The 16,651-nt window shown below is 32.8% G+C and overlaps 2 protein-coding genes across 2 annotated transcripts; both read right to left on the reverse strand.

Moving 5' to 3' along the window:
• Positions 1-1,810: 1,810 nt before the first annotated feature.
• Positions 1,811-12,829, reverse strand: LOC134241631 (uncharacterized). The gene is made up of 3 exons (XM_062723667.1): positions 12,782-12,829; positions 11,261-12,643; positions 1,811-1,834 (listed from the first exon to the last, which is right to left on the reverse strand). Exons 1-3 carry the CDS (start codon positions 12,827-12,829, stop codon positions 1,811-1,813), a joined length of 1,455 nt encoding a protein of 484 aa, XP_062579651.1.
• Positions 12,830-14,869: 2,040 nt separating this feature from the next.
• Positions 14,870-16,651, reverse strand: LOC134241640 (uncharacterized). The gene has a single exon (XM_062723676.1). It carries the CDS (start codon positions 16,649-16,651, stop codon positions 14,870-14,872), a length of 1,782 nt encoding a protein of 593 aa, XP_062579660.1.

A 16,651-nucleotide genomic window follows, 5' to 3' on the forward strand; every position in this document is an offset into this window, starting at 1 on the left:
TATTGTCCTCAGACTATTTATTTTTGGCACAACCTGTATTGTGTGAAAATTTTAATGTGATCTCAATTTGATCTTAGTCTAGCAGCATATAATTTTAGCTTACTCTTATGCTAGTTACGATCTCTTAGAATGATTTTAGGTTTTATGTTTTTATGATTATTGTTTTTATGATTATTGTGTTGTATTTAACTACTTGTATATCTGACATAGTGTCTGTTCAGCGCCTTAGAGTAAATTATTTTAAATAGGGCGCTATACAAATTTTATTATTATTATTATTATTATTATTATTATTATTATTCTGTATCAAATGGAATTGAAAGCAAGCAGATTGGAGTCGGGACATTTTGTTCTATTCAAATTCTTTTTATCTTGGATGGAGCGTACTCATGGTAGGCTTATAAAATCTTATGAAATTCCACAGATATAATGATCAACATATTATTGTGTGTGGTCATATTTCAAATTTAATTCACAAAGTATGTGTAAACCTATAGGGTTTAGCACAGACATATTGTTTGAACATTTTAAACTTAGACAATATTTATATCATAATCATTTTTAGTTTTTAGCAGTGAATAAATAAAATGATATAAAGGTTTATTAAATCAGCATGTATATTATTAGTGACGCAGATTCGGTGACTTTATAATTGGAAAAAGGACTTTTATTTTGTAAACAATTATCATCTTGTCAAAACAAATTGGATTTTGTTGTTGTTCAAATGCACTATAATTTGGTAGATCATTTTGTAATGAAATTGATCCGAATAGACCAATCAAGCCCATCGATAGTAAGTAATAAAATTTGAACGGAAATACAATGGCATTATTAAGAGTTTTGACTAAGAGCAATAAAATACGGAACTTTGAAGTAAATAAGTAAAAGAGCTTAAGGCAAGAACTCCTGTGGTGCAGAGATGGGGACTGAGCCCATAAATATTAGTAATGAGTGTTTACCTGTATTCGATTGTGGTGCCTTGTTGGGGTTCATAGGTCAACGGACAGACCTACGGACAAAGCGTAGGTGGTTGGTGATGGTGAATGATCCAATGAAATGTATTTTTATATTTTCGGGATCATGGATACCCACTGAGCACAAAATATCCTGTTTTGGTCAGAAAAGAGTATTCCCGGTCTTATTCTGAAATTATCACTTCTCTATTGCATTTAATTATTTTGGAAATCATTCTTTAAGACTTTTGTTTATTTATTTATTTGGAGTTCGGTTTTAAACTCTTTATATTTTGGACGGACCCTTTGGACAGTTATATAAAAAGTGTATTGGTCTTTTTCTGATCATATTTCAGGAAAGAATATTTCTAAAACTATACGATCACGGAAGAATTGTAAATTGGATTATTTAATAAACTTTTGAAATCGACAAAAGAGTTGTCACTGGCTTACATCGTAAAAGTAAATTTGGTGCTCGTTGACCAGGATTTGCGAAGTACTGTAAATCAATTTAACGTTCGTGATCAAGAGTGAAAAAAGGACTGTGAATTAAAATTATGCTCGGAATTAGGAATGGAAAAATATTACAAAGTCAATTCGCTACTTCCGACCAAGGCGATGCAAAGTATAACTAAAATGTCAAACGCGGAGGGAAAATGAGGCAAGGTAGAACGTAACTTTCTGACCCATAAGTATCTGGAGCCCGACCATATTTTGGTTTGTTTTTTTTTTTAATTGATTGCTCGGAAATAATTTTGCCTTATTGTTTTCGTTTGTTTTAAAGGATGTTTATGACTTAACTGGCAACAGTTTTGAAAATGAAGGAAATATCTAAAATTTTGAATGAAGAAAAACTTTTATCTTGTAGTATTGATTCCTTCCTACAAAGAAGAAAAAGTAAATGATATTTGGAAAATTTAAAAAAAAATCATCTTGATATTGAATTTCTACACAAGGAATGTATTTAATGATTTTGTACATATGCAGTGATGGTAGTTCGCTTGTAATCAATTTTGTTTAAAAAAGAAGAGAAATTATTGAGCAATAACTTAAAAATAGACAGGCAAGAGAAAATGGTAATGAAGTTCACGTCAGATTCGTCACATTTATTAAATCTTGAATTTGAAAATTGACTAGATTTGTTTTGAAGTTTTGAAATTTGGAGAAAAGTGCAAAACTGAATCAAACAATACGTTGGAATTTATCGTGGGCTAAATTTGAGGCATTTATTTTTAAATATGACGTTGGTCTGATACCAAGGACGGTGATTACGTCTGACCAAGTGTTAATGGACCGTCATAAGTGTTTGTACTAATCCTGAGTTAAATTCGCTGTGAGGATGCGATTGTGAAAAGGATAGTACCGTTTTATGTTTTGAGTATATAGACTGTGGATATCACAAGAAGTCGAAATGAGGAATACGACAGGTGATAGCAGTCATTCGGAGATGCTTACAGACGAAGGAAATGTTGGAGACTAATGGTATTTACTGATTTGTGTTGTATGTTTGAACGGATGTACTTACAATTAATAAGTCAATTACAAATTCTGACGTTGGAGAACAAAAATTATCTTAATTCGGACTTTACTTTTGGACTAAAATTTGAATTTAAAGGTACAGGATACACTGATGGCTTCTAATTTGAAGGACGATGCTACCGTCTGGAGTGGTGATAATTGCACTCCGTCATCTACTAAATCACCAGGACTGTATCCGCTGCGTGAACTTCAAAAGCAACACTGTGACCTATGTTACTTATATTAGTTTGGAATATATATCTAAATTTTGATCTATACCTAAGTGTGGAATGAGAACATTGATTCCAAAGCGAACAAGTTTAGTGAGGAGTAGTGAAGGCGCAAGTAGTGCACAGTAGTACAACCATATAACCACGTAGAGTTGTTAGGTAAACATATATTGGACACATATAATGACCCATATAATCAATGTAACCGTATATATTGGACTTTATTTCGGAAACAAGAAGAAGACGTCCGCGAACTTCCTATGCTGTGCGACTACCGTATGCAATTAACAATAAAGACATCGTGACTAAATTATCTTCGAAGACTGTGGATTTTGTTAAATAAAAAGTGAACATTGTCGCGGGATTACCCCAATTTGTGAACGAAATAAACTGTGACTAAGTTTAAAATTATGTTCTGGATCTAACGGAGAAAGAACTATATGCGGTATATTGCACATATTTGCCCCCACAAAAGTGAAATTTTGAAAACTTCCTGAAATGTGCTGAATTCAATAAATTGTATGTGAAATATAAATTAACAGAAAATATTATAGTGCCAAAGCAGTGTATTCACAATTTTTGTTTTTCTGAGGTCATAAACTAGTCCGATTTTATATCCTTTTTCAGAAAGAGGACAAAATGGACATAATTTCAACAATTTTAGCTTTAAAATTTATAGAGTGCAAGTTTGTTCAGGAACAATATTGACATATTTCATTGATATTATCATTCTACACATTATATCAAAATATTGATCCTGAACACACATGCGCTCGGTGACTTTTACTCAAAATATCGACGAAATATGTACATTTTTCTGTAAAATTCATAAAAAAAAAGAAATTTACGTCATGTTTGTGACGTCATAACGTACATATGGCGCCATTACTTGTAAAAATATTCAGTGCTTTGAAATCAGCATACTCCCCTGTTTAAGAACTGAATTAAATATATCTCCATGAAAGTTTGATTTGGGGGGCAGATATTGGTTATTACCGAATAAAGTTCTTTCCAGTGTACAGGGAAATTTCTTAGTGTGTGGGGACGAATGTAAACCTATAGGGATTAGCACAGACATATTGTTTGAACATTTTAAACTTAGACAATATTAATATCATAATCATTTTTAGTTTTTAGCAGTGAAAAGAAATTGATACAAAGGTTTATTAAATCAGAATGTATATTATTAGTGACGCAGATTCGGTGACTCTATAATTGGAAAAAGGACTTTATTTTGTAAACAATTAACATCTTGTCAAAACAAATTGGATTTTGTTGTTCAGATGCACTATAATTTGGTAGATCATTTTGTAATGAAATTGATCCAAATAGACCAATCAAGCCCATCGATAGTAAGTAATAAAATTTGAACGGAAATACAATGGTATTATTAAGAGATTTGACTAAGAGCAATAAAATTGGGAACTTTGAAGTAAATAAGTAAAAGAGCTTAAGGCTAGAACTCCTGTGGTGCAGAGATGGGGACTGAGCCAATAAATATTAGTAACATGTATTTACCTTCATTTGAAGGTGGTGCCATTTTGGGGTTCATAGGTCAACGGACAGACCTACGGACAAAGCGTAGGTGGTTGGCGATGATTAATTATCCAATGAAATGCATTTTTATATTGGGGACCATGGATACCCACTGAGCACAAAATACCCTGTTTTAGTTAGAAAAGAGCATTCCCGATCTTAATTCCCGCTTTTATTCCTATTCCCAGTTTCATTCTCAAATCATTACATCTCTTTGGTATTTTATTATTTGGGGAATCATTCTTTTGGACTTTTGTTTATTTATTTATTTGGAGTTCGGTTTTAAACTCTTTATAAATTGGACGGACCCTTTGGACATCTGTATAAAGAGTGTATTGGTCTGTTCTGATCATATTTCAGAAACGAATATTTCTAAAACTATACGATCACGGAAAAACTGTAAATTGGATTCATTTGATAAACTTTTAAAATCGACAAAAGAGTCGTCATTGGCTTACATATGCAAAGGATCGTTCTTCGGATAACCTGTACAACCTATCACTCCTAATCACAAAACTATATCACAAAAATCACATGATTTTACCAAAATCAGCAGCTTAAAACCTTACGACTTTTCAACTTTATTCACAACCATTCCCCACGATATATTAAAGTCCAGGCTTTTTTTTACATCACTGACCGCTGCTTTTTCAATAAAAATGAAACTAGTAAATTTACATTTACTGGTCATTTGCAAAATTATTTTATTAAAACACATTCTGATTGCACATACAAGTTCCCTAAAGTTGACATCAAAAAGATGCTTGACGATATCTTGGTGGTTTTTGGAGACCAGGTCTTCAAACAATCTATAGGAATTTTGGTGTATACCAATTGCGCTTTGCTATTATTTTCGCATTCATATGAAGCAGAATTTGTGCAAAATCTTAATGCATATAAAAAAGAAAACACTTGCTGTGGCCTTCAGCTCGATATTCAGATATATCGACGACGTATTGTCAATTAACAATGCTAATTCTCATTCTTATGTCGAAACGATACATCCTGTTGAGTTTCAGATAAAAGATACCATAGAGTCTAAAACATCTGTTTCATATTTGGATATTTAACTTGAAAAAGACGTTAATGTTATATTACAACCAAGCTCTTTAATAAACGTGATGACTTTAATTTTTGTATACTCAACTTCCCTTACTTATGCATCAATATCCTTTCGTCACCTGCATATGGGGTTTATAAATCTCCGTTGATTCGATACGCAAAAGCATGCTCCATGCATGATAAATTTCTTAAACGAGGTAGATTGTTGACAAACAAGTTGATGAAACAAAATTATCAGCAGTCTCGTTTAATGTCATCATTTGTATGGTCAATACAATGACCTTGTCAGCAAAAACAATTTATCTTTGAGTCAAATGCTGACTGGTGTTTTTCAAACTAACTGGTATTCCATTATTTTTACACTCAATTAATGACAGATTTTCCCGTTAATTCCCGATCATGACAAGGAGCACACGGCGGGTGTGACCGGTCAGTAGGGTATGCCTTATTCTCCGTGGCACATGATCCCACCTTTGATGTTTTGGAGGTCCATGTTTGCTCTGCTAGTGTTTTGTATTGTTTTATGGACCTTTGAATTTGAAAATTGGTTGCTATGTTCATATTTTTCACTTTCAATCTTGTGAATTTCATGGCCACTTGGTCGGGAGTTAAGTTGTCGAGGCTTTTTATTTTGTTTATCTGTTATTTATGTTCCTCTTGAGAAAATTGGGGTTCTTTTGATTATGTAGCAAATATACATTATGCAGCAATTTACCTTGAAGATCTCATCTGCGCCTGGATAGTTATTAAACAAAATAAATCAGTAACTGTTGAGATTAGCAAGGATACCTCTCCAAATTGTGAAATGTATGGCCCGAACATCAAGTGATCTTGTTATGCAGGGGTTATACAAATTTTATAGTGATAGTGATTTAATTTTGATAATGCTCTGCCTTTGGTTTAAAGGTCAGACGACACGTTCCTTAAAGACATATCTAGCATCTCTTGGTATTGTATCAAAAAGTGTTCATATTTTTCATTCTCTCTTAATTTTTCCATTGTTTTCAAAATGTTTTTAATTATAAGTACACCAAAAATTGTGTTATAGGCCATTTAGAATATTTACCATATAGGTTATATAAGAAGTATGACCCTGTGGTATCTTGGCGATATGCCTGGTAAGGTACCCTAGTTTTTTGTGAGGAAACTTTATTAAGTACCCATATTTCAATGACTAATTCTTGGGGAAAATTATATAATATTGAGGAACATGTCGTCTGACCTTAAATAAACAAACTTATTGAATATTCATGATGAACAAGGGTATCTATTTTAAAAATTGTGAGTTTTATGGCCTCTGGTTTAGAACAGAAACCCATAACCTATAACCTATAAGGCCTGTGAGTCTCATGTTTAAAATGGTTTTTCTTCCTCTTACAGTTTTACGAGTTTTCTTTAATTATGATGGCCTTTTAAAATATATACCCTTAATTTCTCAAGAGATATGAAACCATAACGTTTACAATACTTTTTGGAAAGACATATTATATATGCTGATATGTGTTTAATCACCTTTGTAGTCTAGGGAAGTTTCTCCAAAACTTCAATTATTTATGCAAGACTCGCAAGTTATATCGTAAATTATTGTACATGAAACTGAAAACAATTTTAAGCTCAAAGATCATATAGAGACTGGATGAACACAGACTCCATAAACGAATAATCATAAGGAGAACTGTGCGACAATATATCGGAGAAGTGGTGCAAATCAGATGTGGAATCTTAAAAAAGTTTTTTTTAGCTCTACATGTACATACAACATGTTCAAAGGATAAATATACATCCAGGATTTTTGACCTCATTGACAGCTGATTTTTTTTGAAAAATGAAAATGAAGCTCGTTACATGTAATTTACTTAATGTTCCTTAGTATTCCTGCCAGACAACTGAGCTTGTTTTTTGGCTAAAGCAGGCAAAAACAAACAACATCATTGAAGTGAAAAATGTCATTTATTGAAGTAAATGACGTAAAAGTAGTAAAACATATTTACAATACAAGAAAGGGGGTCAAGAAAGGGGACTTAAATATAAAATATTACATATCTTTATCACAATATTGCACAATCTGACCCCCAGCACCATAATGTCATTGTAAATGATATACAATAGAAAAAAAGGGGGATCAACCAGCAGGCAGTACAAATGACGTGACTTTCTCTTCTGGTAAAAAGATAAACAATGGACACGTGATAGCAAAGCGCTCTGCTGATTGTTTGAAAACAATACGGAAAGGGGTAAATCAAGTTACATAAGTAAAGCCCAGATGACACATTGCATAAGTCTATTACAAAAGAGCCATTGTTATACAATAATTTAATATAAAGAAATATACAAGAACATGTCACATAAAGGTCATTATTTACAATAATAACTTATTACATGTACCTTATCATTGGTCATTTGCAAGTGTTTAAGAAACATACGAGGGGTTATCAAAAAGTTTGTTGACTGAGGCTATAAAATTAGTTCTATGTAGTCTGTGCTTTTGAAACATAAAACAACAAAAAATAAAGAAATTTTTGCCTGATACGTTCATTATTTGCCGAAATATTATAAAATTAAAACGACAAAATATGATCACCCGGCGCTATCGTCATTTATTTTCATGACGTCCAATAACGTCATTATTCTTTTAAATGTCCGCTTCTTCTACCTCATACACTTTTTTTGATGAGATTCTCTGGAGCTGAGTAAGGACTTAAACCCGCCTTCTTTTTATGACTTTACAATGCCATGAACAGTGGCCTTCAGGTCGAGGAAACTATTTTCCGTGACGTCAGAATAAATTTACATGCTAAATGAGATTCGTGAGTGACAAATCGACCAATCCGCTGAATGAGTTGGGTTACTACACAATATATTACGTTTGGAAAATGCCATGTTTTTGTCAAATCGCTCTCGGAAAGACATGATGCATCTTTTCAAGCATTTTTCATGCTTAACACAAAGTTTACATCGTTATCTACTAATTCCATGCTCCCATTACAAGCAATTCACTAACAACGGTAATATTGTGACTTTCTCCGCTCCATTGAATGTCTATTTGTGGACAATGGCCTGTACGTATTCGGTTAATAAAAATTTCACGTGTATTCCATTCTCTTCAACAACCGACTCCGAGATGTACTCACGTATTGTCATGTATACAAGACTTCAGATGGTCATTTAACTGTTAAGAATGGTGTAGAGATGCTTTAGTGTAAAATTCTATCATTGATACTTGTTGCAATGCCGTTCAAGCGCCTATGCTCCTTCGAAAAAAAAATCTGAACATGAGACTGACAATCTTCTTGACAGAAAACACATCCAAGCAGCTGCACTTAATTCAGCAAACCTTTAAAGACTACGAGAAAAACGTAGATCTATTTGCACTGGGTGCTGCGCAGTTTTATATATATATATACGAGGGTCATTCAAAAAAAACCTAAACAATGCTTCTCATCGTCATATGATTATTACAAGATTATAGATCAACACATTTTCGTAAACATAAACATTTATTTTGTTGAAGTGTGAAGTTTTATTCCATTTGGTTAAACAGAACTCACGTTAGCCAAAATTAAAAGCAACATGTTTTGTTACCACGGAACACGGTTAACCAATATTGTAACGTCAAAAACAACGCTGAGAAAGTTTGTCAAAAGTATACACATTTTTGTTATTTAAAACACGGTTTGTTGCGTCTTCTCCATTCAAAACACATATCCACAATATTTAACACCTGGTTTGCTAACAATTATACAAATATAGCTTGAATTAGAATGTTGTTTTCAATTTCTTTGATTTACCATGCAACTTTATTATTTCTGCAACATTGAAGCACACATCACGTTCAATGACGTTCCTTACTCTGTTGACAATATTTTTAACATTAACCTGTTTCTTTGCAGACAATCCATCGTCCGATTCAAACTCGCTACCACTCAAAAATTGTATTTTCAACTTAATACAAATACACAGATTTTTTTCACACAGATCCTGATTTATAAGGATTTTTTCAGCTCGTAGAAAAAGTTTCCCGAATGTAAAGTCTAATTTTCTTGCTACTTGCTGCTCCGTGACGTCCTCCAAAGTCATGGTTTTTTGCCTTTTTTAATCAAGTCGATATATATTTAGAAGCTGATATCTTTTAAATGGAACGAGATATTACATAACCTGATTTCATTTTGATTAATACAGCAATACTTTATTTAAGCATGTAAATTTTATTTCGTTTCAGATTCATTTGTTAAAGGAATAGCTGTAAATACCATAAAGTGAAAATTAGAAAAATTCTCAATTTTGACGGTGCTCCGTGACCCCATTTTTGCTGTTCTAAATCCTTGGTAATTTTAATAAATATGAGGATACATTCCAATTTTTTTACTCAAATGATTTGAATCTGTTGTAAAATATTTGTACCAAATTTGGATATAATATGACGTTAAATAAAGAAGTTAGGATAAAAGTCTACGAACTTTTTGAATGACTCTCGTATATATATATATATATATATATATATATATATATATATATATATATATATATATATATATATATATATATATATATATATATATATATATATATATATATATATATATTATAAAAGAAAAAGAAAATGAAGTTTCCAAATTTCATTTAACACAAGCGCTTTCTGGATTTCATAATATCCATCTTCAGGTGTACATAAATTGAACTGATTGTTTTGCTTAGTAAATTATGAAATCCAGAAAGCGCTTGTGTTAAATGAAATTTGGAAACTTCATTTTCTTTTTCTTTTATAATTATTTTCACCTGTGTGACATCGACTGTGAACTATTTTCTATATATATATATATATATATATATATATATATATATATATATATATATATATATATATATATATATATATATATATATATATATATATATATATATCCAAAGTCTCTTTTTGTCAATACAATAAAAAACTTTAAAACACTTTTCGAAATATTTCAGCCGTGTCACCGGCCTTCATCAGTCGTGTTTATTTAAATGCATAGCAACTCAACAGTATTATGACGTCACAATGAACATAGAAATTGAGAGGCAACGTCATGCATTAAAATTGCGCCAAAAACATCTGAAAATATTGTGAGAGCAAAAATTGTACTTGTGTATCAAAATTTTTATCATACAGAATAAAATACTAGAATACGGGGTATATTAAAAAGATGATTTTAAAGTATATATAAAAGTATATCTGTAAAAATAAGTATACAATGTCACACAAATGTTCATAAATCCAATTCAAAGACAGAAGTGTTCCCTTTTGTTAATACCAAATGGTATATAAGTGTTCAACTTTTTCTTCCAAAGATTTTCTCTATATTTGCGGTAAATGTCATTCTTATACAGTTTTTCAATGCCTATTATATTATAATCTTCTACTGTATGTACATCTGAATTAAAATGAGTAGCCACAGGATCATTTGTTTCTCTTCTAATTAAAGACAAATTCAACACATGTCTTTGATATAAAATATCACCAGTTTCTCCCACATACACTATTTTGTCACACTTTTTACAAAAAATTCCATAAACAACATTCCTTGATTTACAATTAATATAATTTTTGACTTGAAAAGTGCATCCGTTATTATCTTCAAACTGGCTGGTTTTCACAACAAATTTACACAAAATACATTTTTTAGCACCACATGGCTCACATAAATTTCCTTTTTTAAAAAATAAATTGTTGTGTTTTTTATACACTAAAATGTCTTTCAAATTTTTGTCTCTTTTATAGGCAACGATTGGGGTCTTTTTGAACGCGAGTTTCAGGCGATCGGAATTTTCAAGAATTTTTTGTCTTTTCTTCAAAATGTTATGAATATTCGGTAATCCTTTTGAATAGGTCAACACAAGGGGAACACGGTCACATCGCGTTTTATTTTTTCTATAATTTAGTAGATCCGAGCGATTGAGTTTGTCAACTTTCGTAAGTTGTTTTTCTACTTCGTTGCTAGAATATCCTCGTTTTCGCAAGTTCTTTTTCACTTTATCACGTTGGCTTTGATAGTTTTCCTCTGTGGAGCAAATACGACGTGCTCTAAGACCAAGGCCGTACGGAATTGAACTTTTTGTAGATTCGGGATGGCTGGAGGTTTTGTTAAGGTACATATGTTTGTCAGTTGGTTTGCTGTAAAGATCTGTTGTGAGAAATCCGTTATCCAGAGAAATAGAAACATCAAGGAAGTCTATTTTTGTTTTTGAAAAACGCAGGTCAAGCTGAATGTTGGGGTGAATATTATTTGCAGTCATATGGAAATCATGTAGTTCTTCTTCTGTCCCCGTCCAGATCCCAAAAATATCGTCAATGTATCTTAGATAAAAAAGAGGTTGTTGTTTACAAATCGCCAAAAGAATATTTTCCCATTCCCCCATGTATACACATGCATAGTTTCGTCCCAGTTTAGATCCTATAGCAGTACCTTCGGTTTGGATATAATGTTTATTGTTGAAACTAAAATTATTGTTATCCAGGACAGCATCCATCATTTCTAGAATACTGTCAGTATCTACTTCTTTTTTCTGTCGTTCTTCTAGAATCCTTTTAATTACTTCCCTTGCTTCCTTCCTTGGTATACTAGGATACAGTGATTTAACATCCATGCAAAATAATAAAGAAGAATTCGGCAACGGTTGATTCAATGTTGAGAGTTTCCTCAAGAAATCCGTGGTGTCCTGTATGTAACTTTTAAGTGATTTGTTTGCATCCTCGAGCTGTAATTCAACATACTCTGCTAGTTTTTCTGTGGGATGTTGACGGCCATTTACTATAGTTCTCAGCGGGTGATTTTTCTTGTGTACTTTTGGATTGGCCTGTAGTTTACCGGAAGAAATTTCTGTCGGTAAAAGGTAGTGTCGTAGCTCTGTCGAGATAGATCCTCTTTTATGCATGTTATTCACTAACTTTTTTATTTTGTTAGTTATTTGTTGAGATCTGTCTTCTTTTACTTCACTGTAGGATGAGCTATTCAGCATTTCGTTTTCCACTTGATCAACGTATTTATCTGTATCCATAACAACGACTCCTGATCCTTTGTCTGCTGGTCTAATGATAATATTTGGATCCTCTAGAAGCTCTCTCATAGCACTTTCCTCTGAGATTGTAATATTGCTCGAAAAATTTCTACTTAATCCCCTAATTACATCTTCCTTAACTTGTCTAATGTATTCATCAAGCCATTTGTCCCTCCCCTCTTCTGGTGTCCACTTTGAATTTGATTTCTTTTTCTCATACTGTTCATCTGTATCTGAAGATTCGTCATCTTCCTCATTAAAAAAGAATTCCCGCAGTCGCATTCTACGTTCCCATGTTTGCAGGTCTGTTAATAACTGTGTGAAATCAATATTCTTTTTAGTAGGTACAAATTTTAGTCCTTTTTTAAGTAAGCTTAACTGCGCGTTTGTTAGTTTTTTTGAAGACATATTGATCACATCCTTATCTGAACATGTACTATTATCAGGCATTACCATAGTTTCATTGTTCCCATCCTTTTCCTCCGAATCCACGTTGTGCATTTTAGAATCTTCCGATAATAGATCATCTGTTGCTTCAGAATTAGATGCAAAGCAATTGCACGGGCGATGTGAGGTTTTGATGAAATTAAAATGATTTGAGAAGTAATTTAAACAAATGAAATCTTTTTTATGATCGCATTCCTCCGCATTCGGGTACTTTTGCCATTGGGATCGGTTATTTGAATTTGATTTTACTTTGAATTTGAATTTGAATTTGAATTTTCAACTATAAACATTATATCCAAACCGAAGGTACTGCTATAGGATCTAAACTGGGACGAAACTATGCATGTGTATACATGGGGGAATGGGAAAATATTCTTTTGGCGATTTGTAAACAACAACCTCTTTTTTATCTAAGATACATTGACGATATTTTTGGGATCTGGACGGGGACAGAAGAAGAACTACATGATTTCCATATGACTGCAAATAATATTCACCCCAACATTCAGCTTGACCTGCGTTTTTCAAAAACAAAAATAGACTTCCTTGATGTTTCTATTTCTCTGGATAACGGATTTCTCACAACAGATCTTTACAGCAAACCAACTGACAAACATATGTACCTTAACAAAACCTCCAGCCATCCCGAATCTACAAAAAGTTCAATTCCGTACGGCCTTGGTCTTAGAGCACGTCGTATTTGCTCCACAGAGGAAAACTATCAAAGCCAACGTGATAAAGTGAAAAAGAACTTGCGAAAACGAGGATATTCTAGCAACGAAGTAGAAAAACAACTTACGAAAGTTGACAAACTCAATCGCTCGGATCTACTAAATTATAGAAAAAATAAAACGCGATGTGACCGTGTTCCCCTTGTGTTGACCTATTCAAAAGGATTACCGAATATTCATAACATTTTGAAGAAAAGACAAAAAATTCTTGAAAATTCCGATCGCCTGAAACTCGCGTTCAAAAAGACCCCAATCGTTGCCTATAAAAGAGACAAAAATTTGAAAGACATTTTAGTGTATAAAAAACACAACAATTTATTTTTTAAAAAAGGAAATTTATGTGAGCCATGTGGTGCTAAAAAATGTATTTTGTGTAAATTTGTTGTGAAAACCAGCCAGTTTGAAGATAATAACGGATGCACTTTTCAAGTCAAAAATTATATTAATTGTAAATCAAGGAATGTTGTTTATGGAATTTTTTGTAAAAAGTGTGACAAAATAGTGTATGTGGGAGAAACTGGTGATATTTTATATCAAAGACATGTGTTGAATTTGTCTTTAATTAGAAGAGAAACAAATGATCCTGTGGCTACTCATTTTAATTCAGATGTACATACAGTAGAAGATTATAATATAATAGGCATTGAAAAACTGTATAAGAATGACATTTACCGCAAATATAGAGAAAATCTTTGGAAGAAAAAGTTGAACACTTATATACCATTTGGTATTAACAAAAGGGAACACTTCTGTCTTTGAATTGGATTTATGAACATTTGTGTGACATTGTATACTTATTTTTACAGATATACTTTTATATATACTTTAAAATCATCTTTTTAATATACCCCGTATTCTAGTATTTTATTCTGTATGATAAAAATTTTGATACACAAGTACAATTTTTGCTCTCACAATATTTTCAGATGTTTTTGGCGCAATTTTAATGCATGACGTTGCCTCTCAATTTCTATGTTCATTGTGACGTCATAATACTGTTGAGTTGCTATGCATTTAAATAAACACGACTGATGAAGGCCGGTGACACGGCTGAAATATTTCGAAAAGTGTTTTAAAGTTTTTTATTATATATATATATATATTGAAACAGAAAAAAATCCACAGTGCTCGGTAGTTTACAGGTAAATGTTTTTAAAAAAGAAACACGAAAACCTTTAGTTTAGCTTAAGCGCTTTCATTTCAAATCTTCAGAAGCTTTATAATACGTAACATAGCAACATAACGTCATAACGTCATAATAAGCGGAACATTACATACAAACGTGTATTGTGACGTCATAGTCAAACTTTGCGGGAAAACTGTAGAATGAAAATAATAAATACAATTTTTACAACGATTATGCTCAATTGTTCAGTCTAGGTTTGAACACATGTATAAAATGTTTTTCTTTCTCACGTCTCTGAATATCACTTTCACTTGAAAGTTTGTAAAAAGGAAATATAGTGAATTGTTTATTTCCACAAGTATCCAAATGTTCACTCAGAGGGATTTGCCGATATTCCGGAGAGTTAATATGTTGTCGGTGGACACGTACCCGGGCACGCAATTGATTGCTTGTTTCCCCGATATAAAATTCTTGGCATCCAGCACACGTTATTACATATATTACATTTTTAGTGGCACAAGACATGTTTGCATTGACTGTGAATTGTCTTCCATTAAAGTCATAAGTTGATCCTTCCATTATATGTGTACACGTCCCGCAACGCGCGTCTTCACACTTAGTCACTTTGTAACTATTCTTAAAATGGGACGAACACAGAATTCTTCTAAGATTTTTGGGCTGTCTTCTGCTGTTAATAAATTTTACATCTCTATATATTTGTTGTGTTGACCGGTCCGTTTTCAGAACGTTGTTAAGTTGGTGTACTACGGAGGTCAAATTATGATTCCTTGGATTGTGGGTATGCACAAACGGAATTATATCCGTTTTATTTTCCTGGGTATTTGTAGACAGTAATTCTGACCGTTCATATCCTTTGGCTTTCAATATCCCGTTATCTATCAGGTTTTGAGGATATCCCTGTTTTAAAAGGTATAACTTGAGTTCTTTCAGTCGGATATCTCTGGTGTTTTCGTCACTAACGATAGCACATAAACGTCTAGCCAGATTGTATGGAATTGCTGTTTTTGTGTGATGAGGGTGACAGGATCCAAAATGTAAATACTGGTGGGTGTCAGTTGATTTGTAGAAAATATCCGTTGAAAGTTTGGTATCTTCTTTAATGACAAGAACGTCAAGGAAAGGTAATTCCATATCGCTGCTTTCCATGGTAAATTTAATGTTGGAATCTAAGTCGTTTAATAATTGGTGGAAAATTGATAATCTCTCAATGTTGTCATTCCACCGAATGAAGCAGTCATCTAAAAATCGTTTCCACTTTGATGTTATAGCTTCAGCGTCCTCTTCTCCCCATAGAGTGACAAGTCGTTGATGGAGTTTTTGCTCGAGGTATCCCAAAGTTAAGGTGGCGTACGTGGGAGCCACTTTTGTTCCCATCGCTGTTCCTTTGGTTTGAATAAAATGCTCTATTCCGAAGGCAAATGTATTGTTTTGAAGTATAATTCTTAATCCTTCTAAGATGAATTCTTGCTCAAAACGATCCTGTAGTAAGTTTGGGTATCTATCAATCCAGTATTTAACCGCTTTTATACCCAAGTCCACGGGTATATTTGTGTATAAATTCACGACGTCGAATGACACGAGTTTCGTATTAGGTTGAATATGTTCTGGTAGGTGGTTGATAAAATCTATATCATCTCTTATAAAACTAGGAACCTTTTCACAATAAGGCTTTAATAAAATGTCTAACAAGTGACTCAGTCTTTGAGTTGAACAATTAGGCCCCCCTACGATTGGCCGAAAAGAGAGATCTTCGGGATTTAGACAGCAAATATATTCTCCTCTCTGAGCCTGTATGGCGTTTTTGATTTCTGATGACTTGTGTACTTTTGGTAATCCGTAAAATTGACTCTCTTTTGTTTCAAAGTTTGTGAGATAGTCTTTCTCCTTAGCAGTTATATCTCCCGAGGATGGCCCACTGACAAGTTGTTTTATCTTTGCTAAAGTTTTTGTCTCGTGATTTGCATTAATACTCCCATAGTAGTTAGGGTCCTGTAGCAT

This window comes from Saccostrea cucullata, unplaced genomic scaffold (genome assembly GCF_032062105.1).
Source record: "Saccostrea cucullata isolate Sc308-1 unplaced genomic scaffold, CSIRO_AGI_Scuc_v1 ctg563, whole genome shotgun sequence".
Lineage (NCBI taxonomy): Eukaryota > Metazoa > Mollusca > Bivalvia > Ostreida > Ostreidae > Saccostrea > Saccostrea cuccullata.

Coding starts and splice junctions, on each gene's coding strand:
- LOC134241640 (XM_062723676.1), bottom strand. CDS start 16,651: ATGCTACAGGACCCTAACTACTATGGGAGTATTAATGCAAATCACGAG.
- LOC134241631 (XM_062723667.1), bottom strand. CDS start 12,829: ATGCACAACGTGGATTCGGAGGAAAAGGATGGGAACAATGAAACTATG. Junction 12,644..12,781: donor ATGGGAACAATGAAACTATG/GTAATGCCTGAT, acceptor GATTTCACACAG/TTATTAACAGACCTGCAAAC. Junction 1,835..11,260: donor GAGGATATTCTAGCAACGAA/GTAGAAAAACAA, acceptor TCTTCTTTGTAG/GAAGGAATCAATACTACAAG.